The sequence below is a fragment of the Chelon labrosus genome (assembly GCF_963514085.1).
Source record: "Chelon labrosus genome assembly, chromosome: 16".
Lineage (NCBI taxonomy): Eukaryota > Metazoa > Chordata > Actinopteri > Mugiliformes > Mugilidae > Chelon > Chelon labrosus.
Genome location: NC_140349.1, coordinates 19,995,975 through 20,015,489, shown reverse-complemented (window position 1 = coordinate 20,015,489; position 19,515 = coordinate 19,995,975). Strand labels below are relative to the sequence as shown.

The 19,515-nt window shown below is 41.5% G+C and overlaps 1 protein-coding gene across 1 annotated transcript; it reads left to right on the top strand.

Annotated features, from left to right (window-relative positions):
• The first annotated feature begins 7,669 nt into the window (after positions 1 to 7,669).
• On the top strand, positions 7,670 to 17,144 carry nr1d2b (nuclear receptor subfamily 1, group D, member 2b). Its single transcript, XM_084563186.1, has 8 exons — positions 7,670 to 8,354; positions 10,440 to 10,664; positions 11,460 to 11,548; positions 12,230 to 12,374; positions 13,394 to 14,100; positions 14,435 to 14,620; positions 14,711 to 14,921; positions 15,561 to 17,144. The coding sequence occupies exons 1-8, from the start codon at positions 8,336 to 8,338 to the stop codon at positions 15,755 to 15,757; spliced, it is 1,779 nt and encodes a 592-aa protein (XP_084419312.1). The 5' UTR covers positions 7,670 to 8,335; the 3' UTR covers positions 15,758 to 17,144.
• The last annotated feature ends 2,371 nt before the right edge of the window (positions 17,145 to 19,515 follow it).

Sequence of the window (19,515 nt, the reverse complement as noted above, 5' to 3'; positions counted from 1 at the left end):
GAATGCTTACACAGAGAGACAGCAACCACTCACACTCACATGCACACCTTCCGCTTATTTCTTAAGGAATTTCAAACTCATTGCGATTACAATTCTCGTGCATGTGTTGCACTGCTGCTTTAAGAAACTCAGTCTGGAACCTTTGTAGCTACTGACCTATTTCTAAAACTTCAGTGAAGTTTAAGGTATTGCTGCAGACAGTGATGATTTGTGTTATCTATCCCTATCCCATCTATCCCTAACCCTAACCCTTATAACCATCAGATTCTTAAACTTAAAGCTAAGGCTACTTGGTTTACATTCTTTTCCTGATGCCACAAATCGTATCAGTCTGAGACCCAAACAACAGCATATGAGTCCCTGAAGGTTCCCTGCTCGGCACCAAACAGCAGACAGACACCCAGTCTATCAGGTGAACACAGTGGACAGTTTAGTAGCAAGGAGAGCCACATATGTTGATCAGTAGCAGGTAAAGCCCAAAACAGAGCTAAAAGAGTGAAGAATATTGGATTAAAGGACATGACACAAATCCAAATCTGCGATAATGTTGCTTCATAACTTAATGCTGTCCAGTTCACCAGTAAATGTATGTTTGTGTTCACAGTTACACGGCTCTATAGGGAAGTACCTAAAAAGAAAAAAAGAACTCAATATTTATGGTACATGTGGCTTGGGTCTATTTGTTCATGCAGCAACGTGTACACTCTTAGTAGTGGGCTGTCACCTATGTAGCACCCGGGTAACAGTTTGGGGGTTAGGTGCTTGCCCAGCCATGGACATGCTGCCCTCATTATTTTATGTAGAGTAGCGGATCTACTGTGGTGGCCAGATTTATATATATGAATTTTCTCAGTTCCTAGTCATTTCTTTCCAATGAGTGATGTTTTGATCACATTTTAATAAATGAGAAAGGGGGAGTTCAGCAACCTAGAGGAATGACTGGCCCTGAAGGTTGGCGAGAAAGTGAAACGAGGTGACATTTCACATTTATGGTTTTGAACCAAATCTAAAATAGCATGCTTGGCTGAACATGGAGGCCCTGGTACATCAAAATGAATTCAAGGAAGGAACACAGATGTGCCACTGCTACAATCTGTACTTGAACAAACCACAAAAACAACAGTCAGGGAGTTGTGTTTTAACATGTACATACAGGATGTGCTGTGCCTGCCTGAGAGGAAACAAGTGTGTGTTCTCTACTTGTACTCGAGGAAACATCAGAAAAGAGAATCAGACTTTAACCATTTTCATCCTGTTTAGGCTAATGTATATTTGAACACTGCAACCACCTGTAGCATATGCCTAGCTTGCTTCAGTTGGCAGGTAGATGCAGGGTTAAGTGACCTTTTGACCATGCGCTCTGGCTGATCCATTCCTGATTGCAAAGAAAGACACATTGCATGATCATCTGCTGGATAAACTAAGCAATCTGGGTTTGCTGTGGGACCGGGACCTTCAGTTCTTGGAGAGAAGGTCGGGGTCAGCGCTCGGCTAAAAACAAACCCTTGCTGGCCCCTACTGTCCATCCTGCTCTTCTCTAACAGCTGATTACCAGGAACTTCAATCATCAGCATATACTGGTTTGTTCACTGACTACCGGTGCTTCAACATGATTGACAAGAGGTCAATATCATAAACAGTATAAAAGGAGAATGTGCTCTATTTTACACTTCATTGTCCTCTTATGTTGGACTGAGGACAGACTAGACACCATGCTGACTCACTATGTCATCTTGTAGTACAAAGTGGTATCATGCAAGGGTATAACACTGGCTGGTTAAACTATATGTCTATGAAGGAACACAGTCATCCAGGTCATGGTATATCCAAAACAAAGCTAAAACAAGGGCAAGTGAAACTGCCCTTGTTTAAAACTCATAGTGACATCTGTCCCTAGGTTTTCACACCCACAGATTTATTTAAACCAAAACTTTCCACCAGTCATTTAGAACTGAAGAAGCTACTTGGGTGAAGAAGCCCTACAAGTCCAGATGACTTTGTGTCAAATGTTTTTTTGTTTTTTTTGGACTAGCTGGTCAACTAGCTAACCTCAGTCCATATCTCTGCAACACAATACATAAACATATTTGATATAACCCTAACCCTAATCCAAGTTTTCTTCACAATCTGTTGAAAACCAGTAGTTTTTGAGTGCTTAAAATTGTTTTTTAAACAACGAATCGTCTCTTTAAGTGGCCCTTGAATTCAGAATAAATAAAAATAGTGTCACCTCCAAAGCCCTAGACGTTAAGTCCAGATTTCCATTGCTCCAGTGTTCAAGCAATTCTCCTTTCTTACTGGCCTCTCTCAGTACTGGCTTCTTTGCAGTAGTTTGACCATAAAGGTCTAATTGAACTTTATGGAGCTGGGAACTCTAATGAATATCTGCAGCAGAGGAAACTCTTGGTCTTCTTATCCTGGGGGAATCTTCATGAGACCCAGTTTGATCACAGAATTTGATGCTACACACAAACCTCCAGGTGTGAACTGACTGACCTTTGTTCTTAAAGTAATGATGGACTGTTGTTTCTTTTCTGACTTAGCTGAGCCATTTGTTGCTTTAGCATGGATTACTACAGTAACTGAATAAGCCTGTTTGCTGTATATGAACACAACCTCTAATAACCCTCAAACACAAGCTAACCTATCACAAGGCTCACCAGTTTATCACAAACCATCCCTGGTAACAAACTCACGAGGCTTGTTAAGGTAGTAACAAAAGCTGTCATCAAGGCAAACAACTATGAAGAAATTCATATATAAAAACATATCTTGGTTAGTTTACTGTTTTCTACACGATTCAAAATGTGGTATTTCATAGTTTCTATTTAATAACATTTAACTCTGCTGTAGAGGTTCTGAACGTTCCACTAAGTAAATGGAGTATGATAACTATTAATACATGATATCTTCCAGGTCATGATGACAACACATTCGATTCTGACCTGGAGAGAATGAAAGGGTCAACTGAGATCATGGAAGGGTGGAGTGAGAACTACAATCGTCTCTCACGTTACTCCTTCTCCATTGTCTGTCTGTACATTAGTCTGGGGGGTAAGAGTAACCCCTGACCTGCTCTGTAAAAACCCAGAAAAAAAGAAACTGGAGAGCGGCAAGGTGATGCGTGGGATTGCTTACTCCTAAAAGGCCGCATTGTGGGAAGTGAGGAAACATTAGCTGGGAGTGAGAGTGCCTTGGGAAATGAATGGTGCTGCATCTTTGTGTGGAGCTGCAGCCAAGTCTGGCCTGCTGTTAGGAGATGGAGAGGAAGAACTTCCATGTCATGTTAACCCAGTAAAAATGTAGTCTGTGTGGGAGGGTCACTCGAAAGCCTTGTGGCATTGAGCCTTAGAACTGGATCCATTAGTCTCCTTTGTATCTTTTTAAAAAAAAAAAAAAATACATTATTATGCAGTTTTTCATTAACAAGCATACAACTTGCAAACATACCGTGCCTCTTGCCAAATGTTAGTCTTTCATAAAACAAATAATACCAACTATTGTAACATCTATGCAGTAAATTTGATTTCATTTGGCTAGGGAAGCCTAAGATGTGGTATAGCTGCCCAGCGAGGAAAACTTACTCAACTTAACTCCCATGTTGACTCTGCAACGTGAGCTGTGGTTGACATGTTTTCTTTTTTGGACAGGCTGCTACTACTGTCTGTGATCAAACCTTCTTTGAAACACACTTCTTGATATATATTTTTGGGATCACACTGGCCCAAAGTAAGCCCAGCCAAAGAAATGAACATCAATGCTGGAACCTTTTTTATTTGCAATTGGATTCATTGTTTCAAATGTATTTATATAGCATCAATAATAATCCAAATTGTCTCAAGATGTTTCACAGAACCAAGAGCCTGAAACCCCCAGATCAAGTGCTAAAGCGACAGCGGCAAGAGAAAACTCTCTTTAACAAGAAGAACCAGACTCATATGGGGGGGACCCATCTGCTTGAAGCCGGCTGGGTAGAGACAGAAAGAACGAGAGAAGTAGGAGAGGAGGAGAAGAGAGCAGCAGGAGGAATGAGATGAATTTATACTTACAGCTGGATAAAGCATTCAATCAGCCTGTGAACATAGAGTACAAGATTTAGCTGATGCATGTTGCATGAGTGACTGATAATGAATAAACAGAATGAATAAAGCCAGCACTTGTTGTAGAACAGCTCAGTGGGTACACAGAGTGTTCATAAACTTACTATTATGAGACTAAACAAAAAACACAGGGGCATTAAACGCTGTCAGCAACAATAGTAGTTCTGTTCCAGGAGAGTTGGCTGGCATGATGTATGAATATATCACATGACATCATTATACTGTTATAAATATAATAGTGTTATCACTGCAGTTTCAGCAAAGTTTCAGAAGTGACATAATAATTCTACACTATCACTGAGTGAATATCAATTAAATAATTCAATGACGTATTGCATACATGATACACTTAACATCCCCTGCATTATTGAGGTCGAGTACTCAGCTGTCTCAAGTTATCAAAAACTTAACTATCATTTTTTACTTTAATGTGCTGATAAATACTTAAGCAGAGGATCTGAGTATTTTACCAACTAGTGGATCCAAACTGGAAGACAATAAAGTTGCAGTGGCTACAGCGTGTTTAAGTGCCTTAAAGGCTCCAAAATTGCATTTTAGCTCCTAATATTGTGTAGGTCTCCCTTGTGCCTCGAAAACAGTTGTGAGTCATCAGAGAATGGACATGGTCCTTCTGAGGGTGTCCTGTGATGTCTGGCAACAGAATGTTGTTAGTGGGGGGCCTTTGGGTCCTATGGGTTGAGGGGAGGGGGCTCTGTGGATCATCCCACAGATATTTGATCAGTTTGGGAGCTAGTGAATTTGGAGGCCAGGTCAACACCTTGTGCTGTTCTTCATGTTTTTTTGAGTTGTTCTTAAACTGTTTTTGTGTGTGTGTCTGTGTCAGGCTGCATCCTGCTGGGGATGGCTGCTGCCATCAAGGAGTGTCATTGCTATGGGGTGGAGGTGCCTGGTCTGGTCTAGGTGGGTGGTACATGTCTAAGTAACATCCACATGAATGTCAAGACCAAAAGATTCCCAGTAGAATACTGAATTATCACAAGATGATCAAAGTTATATAACAATTGGATGATTGACAGAAAATGTGTTATTCAGACAGTCAAGTATTTATTTCATTCCAGTAAAAATGTCCAACCTTTCATGGTTCCAGATTCCAAAACGATAATCACAACCCTATGTGAAATATTTTAGCTCCACTTTGACCTACTAGTGAAATTCTCTTTCACAGTCTGCTGATCCAGACACAGGTGCAACTTCTCTGCATTACTTTACTTCTAATAATAATAATAATGGTGTCTACTTACTATGTAGTTTTAGTTAAGTAAGATTTTCAATGTAGGGCTTTTATTGTAATAAAGAATTAGTAATTTGATTTAGGATCAGAATACTTTGCCCCACCACTGCCTGCTGAGGCCAAAATACATGAAATCAGAATGGACAATAAAAACATGACTGATCTCTACATTTTCAGCAGATAAAGTTTCCAAGCTATTTCCACAAACAACTGCAACAACCACTCTACTACTCTTTCACCTTTTTTTTTTTTTTTTTTTTTTTTTAAAGCCGCTGCATTAATGAATACTACTAAAAACTACACAAAGTATTCACAATGAAGATGTAAACTCATTATCACATACAGACCTAACTTTATTTTCGGTATCTTGCACATTCCCTCCTACCTGCTTTATCTATAATGCCCCTCTTTAGGATCTCCCAGTTATTTTAGTGAAAATTACAAATTTGCCATATCGTAACGTTAATCTGTATAAAAGCAGGGATCGTTTTTTGATATTAATCTTCTTTCCTGTGTGCTCTTAAATTTAGGTCACAGAAAAAAAAAATGAAATGTACGTGTTCCTGAAAGACACAAGTCATGTTTTGACAAGCTGGTTACTGTTAAGAATACAATGAAAGAAGTGCTTACATTGTTTCAAGAGCACATCAGAATTCTTGGCATGACTGTGGGAAATCACAATGTGGACTCAACTATGACACCCAACTTTAAAGTCAGTGAAACCATTCTGCATGTATATTTATTTATTGGTTAATTCTACTGAATAAAGGGAAGACTTGCTACTTTTAGTTAACAAACATCCAATATTGTGTCTATGTAACATTTCTTGCAAAAAAATTAAATGGAAAAAAAAAAGAAAAGTTAAGATGGTAGGCTGGGATACTTCCGTCTCACCATTAGTCACAAAATATTGAGTAATAGGCACAACAGGCTCATTTACATTCAATCAAAAGAACAAAAATCCCTTTTCTATCCTTAACCAACGCCCTTTTGTGACCTAAACTACATTAGTGGTTTGAACTTGTCCACAGGAGGTTGGACTTAACCTCTCCCTGGTGTGGGAGGGAGCTTGGTAAAACCATCATTCACCTGGAACATTTCTTGCTGACTTTGTTACAGTCCTTTAAATGACTTAATTCATTCAACACAAAATGTTTCCACTGCATTTAATCCTGCCAGCAATTGTATTCCACATGCAAACTGACTATTACGGCTCTCCCTTGAGAGTCATAAAGTTGAATTATTCATTAAAACCAATGGATACCAGTGCCCACAGCCCAATATACGCACCATTGTCCACTAACATATTAATGTAGTATTCTACAAATAGCGTCTACAAATAGTGTCTTTTTACGCCAGCAAGCTGTGTGGCTAAACTGACCTACATAGCTTATACTGCAAAGTTATTCATTCCAGATGGCTATTAAAACCATGACTGGATAGATGCAGATGGAAGAGGACAGCTCAGGTTATAGTGCACATGTAAGAGCATCAGTTACTATTCATAATACTTAGAAATAAAATAATAATAAAAAAAAACATTTCTGAAACTACTAGTACTGTTTTCTACTAAGTGGGACGAATAACAAGAATGCAACAACTTGCCCCGTCAAGCTTCATTTTCAGGTTGTGTTTCAAACTGAAACACAACGCGAAACCAGTTTCAAGTCGTCTGTATGGTATGGTTCTACTTCCATAGAAAAAAAAGGACAAATTTAAATTTAGTGTGTCCGTACCTTCGACTGGTCATCATTTACAGGACACCAACGTGGCCTATGGCTGTACATGTACACCATCCAAGGATGCAAAACACTGTTTTTATAATTTAGAACTTGCAAAAAAAATTGTGTTTTGCAAAGTTATATGCGAATAAAGATCCTCTTGTACCAGAGAGTAGTCTTTGCCGGTTCTTTTAAACAGGATTCAACATCAACTGCTCTGGCCTCAAGGTAACATTTAACTGTGGTTGTTGTAACGTCACATTTCTCCCTAGTCTTACCAGCTGTTTTTTTCCCCCAGCAGTTGTGTCAGTGTTCAACCATTTTTCTTTGCTATCTAATCCCAAGTGTGCTATTTTTTAGTTTTGATGCCTTCAGTTTTGTTCTACAGTGTAGAAAACAATACTTAGTTATGAATCAGAGCAGCCAATGTGTCAGTATAGTACACTATTTTTATGTACCTTTTTAAATAACAATAATAATAATAAAATAATAAAAATAAAAAATAAAAGACTGCAAAAAATGAAATATTTCGGCTGACATTTTGCAGCTTTACATTTTGCCCTCCTTCAATAAAATGGCCAGACCAATGTGTAGTATGTAGTCTACTATAATGATAAGGTGTTAAGTGCAACGCGCCCGTCTTTTTCGGCCCCGGGGGCGTGCTGGCCAAATGTCTTTGTTCACTTTGACTGGTGAAAGTATGTCAGTGGGTTACATTGACACCAGTGCGGGGCTGGAGGAGGGAGGAGCCGGTGAACTGGGTCACATGGTTGCACACTGCTCGCTGTACTCGAAACGGTCGCTGCAGAATCAGTCCTCCACTCACCGGTGCAGTTGAGCCCGTAAGGCACCCGTAACCCCCGCTGTACCTCTGACTGGAAATACGCTGCGTTTGTGGTCGTAACTCGATCCCGGTGAAAGCGTCTCTCTCTCTCCTTCTCTGTCGGCAAAAAGAAGCGAACGCCGCCTCGGAGGACTGAAAAACTGCCATTTGGGCGTCGTTGACAACGGTGTCCGAAAACTTAATGCTTCGTTTTGATATATGAGATTTGTTTCCCCGCTGTGAAACCGAATCTCCGACTGTAGCTTTTACGGTCAGTGCCGCGTTTGAAAGCGTCTTCAGTTGTAGATGTTGTAGCTGAACAGCTCGTTTCTCCGCCTACATCAATCAGCGACTTTTCAGTTGCTGAACACACTAAAACAGAAAAAACGGATTCGGCACTGAGGTAGCAGAGGAGGAAAACCCCCAAAACTCATAGGACATGGAGTCGACCAAAGCTGGTAAGTGTTCTTTAAATCTCATTTAAATGACAGCTAGCTGCACCTTGTTGCAACGGGCTTAATGTCGTGCTCATATCCTGCCACTGGGTCCGGAGAAACAACATATTTAAAAGTAGCACGGCTAGCGTAACGAGGTCACGTTCTTGTTTTATATTTTTAAATAGTGTGACACTAGGATTCTGAAGAACTTTAAATTGTTAGCTGCTGTGGCTTGTGATAATGTTTAAGTGGGTTAGGAGTGCCAGCGGGCTGTTGTTGTTATTACCCTAAGAATTGGCTCCGGCAGTACTGCAGTCGCCTTTCCTCACATGGACCCGTCATACTAGCCATGTGCACCTGTGTTTACGCTCCCCATGCGTCGCCGCTCATTGGCCGAGAGGCGCCGTGACGCGGCCATTGCATAATTTCTCCCAGCGAGCGAGCGTGGGGTCTCGACGCGGATACACGTGAGGCATCTAGCAGCAGCGCGCGGTGACCCAGTTTTGCCGGGGAAAGAACATGCTTGCTCCACGTGGGGGCGTGTTAAAAAAAAAAAAAAAAACCTACGAAGTTATGATGCGTTCAATGCTGATTGGTTACACAATGCCCGTTTGTATATTGTGCAGTGTTATTCAGTGACTTCGGCTGAAGAAATTCTAGAAATTATATCTAATTTAATCTTTTAACTGTTATTTCTTTGTGGAAACTCTGGGTTATCCGTTTATTAAGTAATTTCAGTAAAATACTTATAATACATGCCATTTTATAACCACGAATGAGAGGACAAAATTGGCATGCTTTTATCAAGGTACTGATACCATGACGTGTCTTTGTACCTGTAGGATCTTGTATTTTTTTTAAATTAGCATTTTATTCATAATTATAAATACTGTTTTAAACAGTGTTTGGAAGTTTTTGCTTTCCTTTTTTATCTCTGCTTGAATCAGGGGTGCTTACTGGATATTTTCATAGTGACCTTATAATGTCTGTGTGCTGCCCTATTGTTGAAGTGCCGTGCATGGTGTTCATTTCAGGCATACATATTTTCTGAGACTCTTAGTCATTGAGATGGTTGAAGTGGGCTCTTAACGGGGCCAGACCTGATGACTCATCCAAAATTTCGATATTTGTGACCTGTAAAAAGTACCAGTTGATATTTTCTCTGCTTATACTTATCCCCGATGTCACTGCCAGGTAACAGGCAATATTGGTTAAAAATCATTATAAATGGGTTTTGTGGAATGCACCGTTTCATGACTCATGTTAAAGTACACGTGAATATCCTTTTAGAACTTGATTTGCGTCTTGATGCATTTGTATGACGCTTGTAAATGTGAAAGGCTGCAAAGTACCTACTACACACACCCTTGTGAAGCTGACATTATGTAATGGCTGTTACCTAATCATTGAGAATGGCAGGGGAAGAAATCAGGTCAGCCTATGTTGAGGGGGGCTGAGTGCCGGCAGCAGCCTGTCTGCTTAGTTCCTACTGGCTGAGGACGCCGTTGTCGTAGTCTGATCTGCCTTCTTTATGATAAGCCGGTTGGTTCCACACAGAGGAGGCGTCTGGAGCTGGTGTCTGATGTACGTTTTACAGAGGGGAAAGGAAAAAAGAGCAGAGAAATCGCATGAGCAGTGACAGCCACGAAGGCTGAACAGACGAGGAGAAATGAGATATCACCTTATTCACAATGTAAAACAGAGAAAAGCAACAAATTCTCACTCTTAAAAAAAAAAAAAAGCTGTAAAGATGTAAAGCATGTTTTGGGCCTAAACGAGTCATTACCATGTTTCAGAAAAGCTCTGTAATGGCTAAAGGTTAATCATCATCAGGAAATTATCAACACATAAAATTAGCCACAATTAACTATCTTAGAAAATCAATAAGCCATAATGTGTCTCATTTAATCTGAAACAACGGAGCTCGATGGGGCATAGCAAATATTATGTGTGATTGCTCACATAATATTTGCCCATTTGACCAGTTCCTGTCAATAAGAAACACACACACTGTCACCAGCACTACACTCCGCAAAGTGTTGACTCGTTGCTGCAGTCCTTGTCATCATGGCCCATTTTCTCTCTTCTCTGCCACTTTCACAACAGGAGGCGTAATAGCCTATATCAGCTCCTCCAGCTCTGCCTCCAGCCCAGAGTCGTGCCACAGCGACTCTTCCAACGGCAGCTACCAGTCGACCTCGCCACCCCGCGGCTCTTCACCCAGTCAGCTGAGCCAGGCGGTCGACCCCACGCTCGCTTCCAGCCGTCAAAACCTGCCTGGGACTCAAAGAAGCGGACGCTCCTCCTCCAATGCAAAATGCGGCATCACAAGTAAGTCAGACACTCTCGGGCTACCTATTAATTCTGTTTTTTGTTGCAGCAAATGTGAGAATACCGATTTTGGGAATTAGATTTCTCAATGTAGGCTGATGCTGAAAAGGTCTGCAGCAAAGACATTGTATATTTTATTAGAAACACCTCTGCAGTGAAGTGAAATTCAGTCCAGTAGCTCTGTAATAAATTCAGTTTGGTTTATTGTTGAAGTTGCAGTGGGTGGTGATGCATAGGTGTTCTTAATAAAGTGCACAATGAATGTACAGTATTGTATCTAAAAAAAACACTGGAATACGCCTCTAAAATGCAATATATATACTAAAATATATGTATGTTTTTGAATGTAAAATGGAACAATATCATTCTCTTACTAAAACAGATAAATACTGGTCTGACAGTGGTTTGGGAAATCAGGAAAAGTAATTAACTAAGTGGAAAGCAAGCAGAATCTGAAGTGCAGTTGTAGTAAATATTTTACCCTGCAGAGGGCAGTAGTACTATCAAAACTGCCAAAAATCCCCCCCAAAAAAACAGAATAAGAAAGCAAGCAGAAACAAAAGAGCAGAAACTGATTAAGACGTTTTTTTTAACGGCAAGTTAAGCGTGCATGTTTTTAACTGTAAAATGGAACAATCTCATTCTTTAACCAAAAGAGATTACATGACTATGTTGTCCTCATCAATAGTAATGTTAAATATAAACAGTACATGATATATGGTGTTTAACATAAAAAATCATTGGTGTGTTCCTCTTTCAGATAAACTGTTAAGAATGTGTTTTTGTATCAATCAGAAATCAATGGCCTGGTGCTGCTGTGCAAGGTGTGCGGCGACGTTGCCTCCGGTTTCCACTACGGAGTCCACGCCTGCGAGGGCTGCAAGGTGAGGGCGTCTCTAGAAGGAGGACAATTCTCGGTGTGACACAGCCACGGGTGCCGCAGTCACTTTGGGCTGTAGTTGAAGTGGGTCACCGCAAGCGTAGCTATCCGCACAGCGACAACCAGAGACTCGGTGAAACTAGTTCACTCTCCCCATATTTATATCAGCTGCCCCTCATACTTCACGATGCTGTGTGGCCTAGTTAACCGTGGGGAGCAGTACACAGTGTCAGGCACGCCACAGTACTCCTTAGAGGGGGATCTCACACAAACACACACACACACACACACACACACACACACACACACACACACATTCTGATATGCTAAGTTTTATAATGTTTTAATTATTTACTAAAACCTAGACAAAAATGCAGTTAGGACTTCCATCATGGATTGTTGAATTATATGGATGATTTTATCTCTGAAACCTAAATTTTGTTTCACATTTTTACTCATCTTTACTCATTATATAATAACAGAAATGGATAATCATAATGGTATATTGTTGGTTAATTAATTGATTAATCACTGTTGTCATCTCAGCTCTCTGCAGGGCAAGTTTAAAAATTTTCCCCCTTTTAACTCAGTCTGCTGTACCCAATAATTCGTCTACGTTTGCAGCTCTATCATATAATGATCTAAATGTTTTAACATGGTGCTGTTTGTCTCTGTGGTCACTCAGGGCTTCTTCAGGAGGAGCATCCAGCAAAACATCCAGTATAAGAAGTGCCTTAAGAATGAGAGTTGCCCCATCATGAGGATCAACAGGAACCGCTGCCAGCAGTGCCGCTTCAAGAAATGCCTGATGGTGGGCATGTCCAGAGACTGTGAGTACCTGAAACCAAAACCGTCAGGCTTATCAGAGCGCCACAATGTCACATAGAGACCTGATCTGGAGAGTAGTTCTATTCAGATAAATCAATGACTTCTGTTTTATTTAGGGCGTAATTAACTTTCTAAATGAATAATTAACTCATGCGTGCTCTGCTATGACCTTGGCCCGACAGAAGTTTGGGAAATCAGGCGCAGTAGTTAATGCAGTGGAAAGAAAGCAGAATCTGAAGTACAGTTGTAGTAAATGACTTTACGCTGCAGAGGGCAGTAATATGACAAATATTCTATATTTGGCAAAACTGCCAAAAATGCCAGAAGAAGGAGAAAGTAAGCAACTTCATCTAATAGCTTTATGCAGAGAGATTATGCCGATATATCCTCACGCAAAAGTCATGTCGTGTAATTTGATGATATCTAATATGACCAAAAAAACAGATAAATACATTTTATAGTCCAGTAAATTATGTTTTACCATTCACGGTGTGCATCCCCATCAGGCTGCTGCATCTCAGTGAAGTCGGGGTAGATTGATTTGCCACGACTTCGCTAGTAGCCTCTGGCTTTAAGTGGCATTCCAGAGCACTTTTCCTAGTTGGAAATTTCAGACCTCCCAGTTTTCTGGAACGCAGCATAAGATTAAACGGTTCTCTTGACAAGAACACAGTTATCTGCTTTTACTGTCGATGTGAACTGAGCAGGGAGCTGAGATCTTGAGTAATAAATACTTGAAAGACTTGAAAATATCCCTTCCAGGTACATTCAAAACAGACCAAAAAAGGGTGATTAATTTAACACACGTTAATTATAGAAATTGTGCAAATGATAAACTGATCAGGTAAATATTTGAATTACATTGGCAACCCTGGTTTTACTGCATGAAAGCAGACAGAGGTTTCAGCATAATTAGCAAACTGCATCATTTAGAAAATATTCCAGTTTTATGTGCCCTAACTTATAATTGTGAAACATTAAAGGTGTACCATGCTGAAATTAGTCTCTCCTTACTGTTCAGCTGTGCGCTTTGGTCGAATTCCCAAGCGTGAGAAGCAGCGCATGCTGCTGGAGATGCAGAGTGCCATGAACAACATGATGAACAACAGCCAGCTGCAGAGCCAGCTGCACAGCAGCCAAACGCTGCCCATCGCCAAACCGCTGCCGGCCAGCGCCACTAAACCTACCTCCGAGGACGCCGGCCCCGCCCCATCCTGCTCTTCTTCCTCCTCACCATGTTCCAGCCAATCAGATTCCAGCTCTGACCCTGAGCCTGCCGTCTCCATGGACACCAGCCCCAGCTCAGCCTCGCCCAGCGCCTCGGACAGTGGCGAGGAGGAGGTGATCGGCTCGGTGACCAGGGCCCACCAGGAGACCTTCATGTACAACCAGGAGCAGAGCAGCCTGACAGGGGAGGCTTCACCGCCCGCCGGCCCCCTGAACAATGGTGTTGCCAATAACACTGGCAACCACCGGACAGAGGAGCGGCAGGGCGCCTGGAACCAACGCAACAACCTGATCACTGTGGCAGCCCACGAGCCCATCTCAAGCGTGGGCCCTCAGGGTCAGGAGGGGAGCAACCACTGCCCCTTCAGACTGTCCAGGAGCGCTGCCACCAGCCACTGTCCAGCTTACACTCATGGAGCTTTTAGATCTCCACCCACAGAGGGCCCTGCTAATGGAGCCTACAGCGGGCCCATATGGAGAGGAGGCAACAGGATGCATCTGGTAAGATGAACAGAGGGTTGGGGACATTAAGCCAGTAGGCCTTCAGCACAGGTTTAGAGAGAAAAATTATGAACAGAAAAAGAGGAACAGATTACTCATTTGAGACATAGGTAGCCTGTGTGTGAGTAGAGTTGAGGTGGGTTACTTCTGTTCTTCAGTTCTTACATCACTGAACTCATTCATTTAATATGTTATTTAAACAAATAATTTGGTTAATAACAGTTTATGTCCCATAATTTTTGTTTAGTTATTAAAGAAGCTTAGAGTGTAGAGTTAATCCACCAAACCAAAAGGCTGTCATCCTGACGTCTTTATTTGTATTTTCTGTCCTCAGGTTTGTCCTATGAACACATCTCCCCATGTGGACCCTCAGAAGTCTGGCCACGAGGTGTGGGAGGAGTTCTCCCATAGCTTCACCCCTGCCGTCAGGGAGGTGGTGGAGTTTGCCAAGAAGATCCCAGGCTTCAGAGACCTGTCGCAGCATGATCAGGTCAGCCTGCTGAAGGCCGGCACCTTTGAGGTACACCCTGTTTTTCTAACAGCACCAGATGTTTGTCCGCTTTTGTAGTAGGCTCAGAATGTAACAGCAGAGGCATGCTTGTGTCCTCAGGTGTTGGTGGTTCGCTTTGCTTCGCTGTTTGATGTGAAGGACCGTACCGTCACTTTCCTGGGTGGGAAAAAGTACAGCATGGACACCCTGAGGGCGATGGGGGCCGGGGATCTCCTCAACTCTATGTTTGACTTCAGCGAGAAGCTCATGAACCTGGGCCTCAGCGAGGAGGAGATGAGCCTCTTCACTGCCGTGGTTCTGGTCTCTGCAGGTAGGCTGTCATTTATCTTTTCGTCTGTTGGTTTATAGCTGGCAGTGCGACACTAAGACATGCAAGCAATGAGGAAACTGTAACCTTTCTCACATTAATACATCAAACTAAGACGTATGAAGTCATGGCATGGATGTCGTAGCCCCACAATCCTTTCCACCGTTTAGATTACATCATCTGGTTGTATCCTCTTTGTCTGCAGTGGTTTAATATAACTCACTGGAGAAATTGCACCACCTGCTGTTCATCTGCGTATCCAGCTCCTAGTATTCACTTTAGTGGATGGAAACCATTTGCATTTTGCATATTTTCTCACACATTTGCTCTATATTTAGATTTGCAACACAGCTATTGTCACAGAACTAAACGCACACTATTGAAGTGCAGTCTATTTAAACATTCAACATGTGTCCTACATGAAACCAAAAGATTAAGGGTTGTTTAACATTTATTTTATATTTCAGTCCCTGAACATCTACCACTGACATACTAATTGTTGCCATTTCTAAGAAGTCTTAGTTCTTCTGCAAATAATATAACATACATTATATTTCAAAGTTTAAATGAAGCAGAAAAGGCAGACCAAATGAAAGTTTGCCCATCAGACTAACACTGACCACTGTGCTCCGCCCTCCTCAGATCGCTCTGGCATCGAGAACGTGAACTCCGTGGAGGCCCTGCAGGAGACGCTGATCCGCGCCCTGCGCAGCCTCATCACCAAGAACCACCCCAACGAGTCGGCCATCTTCACCAAGCTGCTGCTCAAACTGCCCGACCTCCGCTCGCTCAACAACATGCACTCCGAGCAGCTGCTGGCCTTCAAGGTCCATTCCTGAGGTTTCCTCCCGTGACCTGACCTCCCCATTCCGATTGCAAACTTAAAGAAAAAAAAAAAAAAAAAAAGAGCTACCTGGAGGCGGCGCCACCGGACCACCAGCTGCACCTCACCTCCCACTCGACCACACCTGCACCTCCACACCTCTACCATGAAGCTTAAGGTTCCTGCTCCTTCTGTCTATGGACTGAACTTGACATTTAGAGGGGGAAGAAGACCATAAAATGTTCTTGTACTGTACTGTAGGGCTGACAGCCTGTGTGATGGTATTGCATACATACAGAAACACTGATTGATGTATATGTTTGTGTTCGTGTGTAGCAGCTGTACAAACGTTAGATGCACTTTTCTGTATAGTGTAGGGTGGTATTTGTTTTGCATTCATAGTGCAATATGTGACTGCTATTTGATTTGAGCTGTGTAGCGAGAAGTTTAAACTTTTATTTCAGTGGCACTCATTTTGAATTGGTGCCGCACGTATCGTGTGATAAAAACACACTGAATGACTGATATGATAAAGTGCTCTGTTGTTAAAAACAACTTTAAAAAAAAAAAAAAAAGCACATGACGATTAGAGGAATGTGGAGTAAAGCTGCTGAGAGTCCTGCTTTCCAGTTTGACCCCCATAGAAACCAGGATGTTGCTTATTTAGGATGAATGTGGGAAGCAGATGTCTTATATGAGGACTTTGACACAGTTGTGTACGTGCTATGCTGTGTTTCAGTCAGTTGCGGGTCATTTTTTTCTAAATTATTTGGGCCTTGTGACAAATCAAACGAATGAGTATCAGAATTCTACAAATGGATCAGTGGGAATGGAGACTGAACCGATGAACTCCTAGACTTGTTTGACAGTGATGAGGATGAGTTTCCCTTCTGTTGGTGTGTTTCTGAGTTCTGCGGCAGGTTTGGGACTCTGGTTGGCACGGGAAACATCATCTAGAAGCCACCAGTGACTCCCACCTGCTTGAACGAAAAAAGAAACTTCATTTCTGTTTTACAAAACTGTACAGGCTTTAGCTGAGTGTAAAGTGAATAGATAGGACTATTCCACATAAAGTATGATTGTATTATCAATGAAGTGATTGTAATTTAAAGAATTAAGCTGAGCTGAGGTGACAGCTTAGTTACTAGTGTTCAGATATTTTTTTTTTTTTTTGTGATGCCATCTTTTTGTTTCGTGTCGATGAATCCAGAATGTCTGCCCTTTAATATCCAGAGCTTCTGTCATTGTGTTAACATTGCTGACATGTGGTTCTGTTCTCCTCTGTGAAAGGATTGCAGTATGCATAGATTTCTATATAAATATATACATACTACCGTACATACATGACTGTATAGTTGAATATATATATATATATCTATATAAATAAATTTTCATAAATGCTGTGAAGTGGTTCATTTGTGTGTGTGTTTGGTTGTCAATGGAGACACTGGCTTTGAACCCACCAGCTGGCTGGGGCCTTTCTGGGTGGAATTTGCATCTTCTCTCTGTGGGTGCGTGGGCTTTTGCCAAGTGGAAAACCCACGCAGAGGTCCTTTCACAATCCACACTGTTAGTCTAACTGGTGATTCTATAGTGGCAATACACTGATCAGCCACAACATTAAAACCACTGACAGGAGAAGTGAATGACATCGGCCATCTTGTGACAATACAATGTTCTGCTGGGAAACTTTTGGACCTGACATTCATGTGGATGTTACTTAGACATGTAGCACCCACCCAGACCAGGCACCCCCACCCCATAGCTATGACACTTCTTGATGGTGTAAGAAAAAAACATGAAAAACAGCACAAGGTGTTGACCTGGCCTCCAAATTCATTAGATCCCAAACTGATCAAGTATTTGTGGGATGATCCACAGAGCCCCCTCCCCTCAACCCATAGGACCCAAAGGCCCCCACTAAAAACATTCTGTTCCCTCTGTCAATTATCAGCTGGGATAGGCTGATGTATATGAATCCATATAATAATAAAGAACTAAAAGTGGTACCACCAATATATCCAAATATAATGGAGTAAAAAGTGCGTCATATTATGTTGCTACCTGCTTCTGGACGATTGTATACTTTGAAAAGCTTTCAGTCTATTGAGTCTGGCTCCATTGAAACCTTGAGATGAGTATAAACCCGCAGCAGCAGCTGCCACACTATCAAGCATCACCTCATCACATTTCCAGCTGCCTCAAAGCTTTGATGCACAATCAGCTTGTGATTTGCAAACATTTATGAAGACATAAATGTAAAACACAATAACGTGTGCAGTAAGTGAAGGGACCAATTTATATAGTTTTTGAATGTGCTCAGTTCAGTTACTGCCGTCAAGAAGGCATGACTCACCCCCGCTTAGAATGAGTATGTATGAAATGAACTGAACTGTGAACATGTAGAAGAAAATATCTGGTTTCCCGGCCTTGAATGAACTCAGACGTATAAGTAAAATGTGTATTTCCCAACAGAACTCTTCATCAACTTGGACACAAAACACATGAAAATATCATTATTTAAATAAATTATATAATAAAAGGGTGAGCCACCTTAAAATAAGACAAGACATTAAGCTGATTGTCTGAGGTTGACACTTTCCTAACTCTTCACCTCGAGCAGCAACTCATTTAGAACACAGAGAAAAACAATGAACGTGTATAATCTTGATCTAAATCTAAATTAACTTTGCAGATTTGTGACAAAGGTGGAGATCTGTGATGAAACTCCAGGTAGAGGAACATAATAGGGTTATTAAAAAAAAAAGACAATGAGCCGTGAAGCTGCGAGCGCTGAGAGGTGATGAGCAGTGTGTCTGTGCTAGTGTCAATATCCATCAGCAGATGGCAACATCGCAGCTTCCTCTCTCATCCTCTGCCACTCCCTGCAGCCTGAGAATCAGGCACCATCTGCCGCCTGCTCATGTAAAGCTCTGGTAAACAAACCAGGAAGAAATTAATCTCAAACAGGGCAGAAATGTCTTTTGGTTGTAACGTTTCAATTTATGAGAACAGCCTTAAACTCAACGCTAGAAACTGACCTTGTCTGCAAAACAAAATTGAGATGAGGTACATAACTACCTACATTGTGTGCTGATATCCCATGAAGCTTCAGTTCATTATGCACATACTTTTCTCATGGTGATATGAGGAAGGTGGAAGATATTGTTTAAGGTCCTGATAAAGTGCTTCTGCATTAGTGAGCAAATTCAAATACAGAAGAATTAAAAGTGTTTTGGCAGGTTTAGTTTAGTTTTTAAGGCTTTACGCGTTTCTTTTATACTATTCCAGGTAAGACTGACACACAGAGAAACAGGGTCATGCAGCTTCAGGTTTTAGGGGATTCATTTGCAGATGTTTTATGAATGCAGGTGTTTGGTGAATTTCAAGAAATATAAATTTAACTTAACGTCACCCTGAAAGTCTCACGCTTCAAAAGAACTAGTGAGTAGTGTGAGCCTGTAGTGAGGTCCACTAATGATCTTACTGCATGTTTTATATTTCTTTCCAACTGAATACATTATTTACAGTTTAAAACTGTGAGCTGCACAGCGTTTGTTAAAAGTCTGATATCCCAGCGTGATCTCATACTGTTCCAAAGGGCTTTGTATTATTAGCTGGGAAAATTCCCACGCACAAAAAAGTTTGTGGCAGATGATTGGCCTGGAGTCACTCTGATAAGAACTGATTCAGCATCAGCAAAGATCTGTGACAGATAGTGACGGACAGAAGAGTAACAGCCATACACGTCAAGCTGAATTTGTTTACAGCTAA

Excerpts from the sequence above, each read along its gene's own strand:
- nr1d2b (XM_084563186.1), top strand. Across the intron at positions 11,549-12,229 it reads ACGCCTGCGAGGGCTGCAAG|GGCTTCTTCAGGAGGAGCAT; the intron begins GTGAGGGCGTCT and ends GTGGTCACTCAG. Across the intron at positions 14,101-14,434 it reads GAGGCAACAGGATGCATCTG|GTTTGTCCTATGAACACATC; the intron begins GTAAGATGAACA and ends TTCTGTCCTCAG.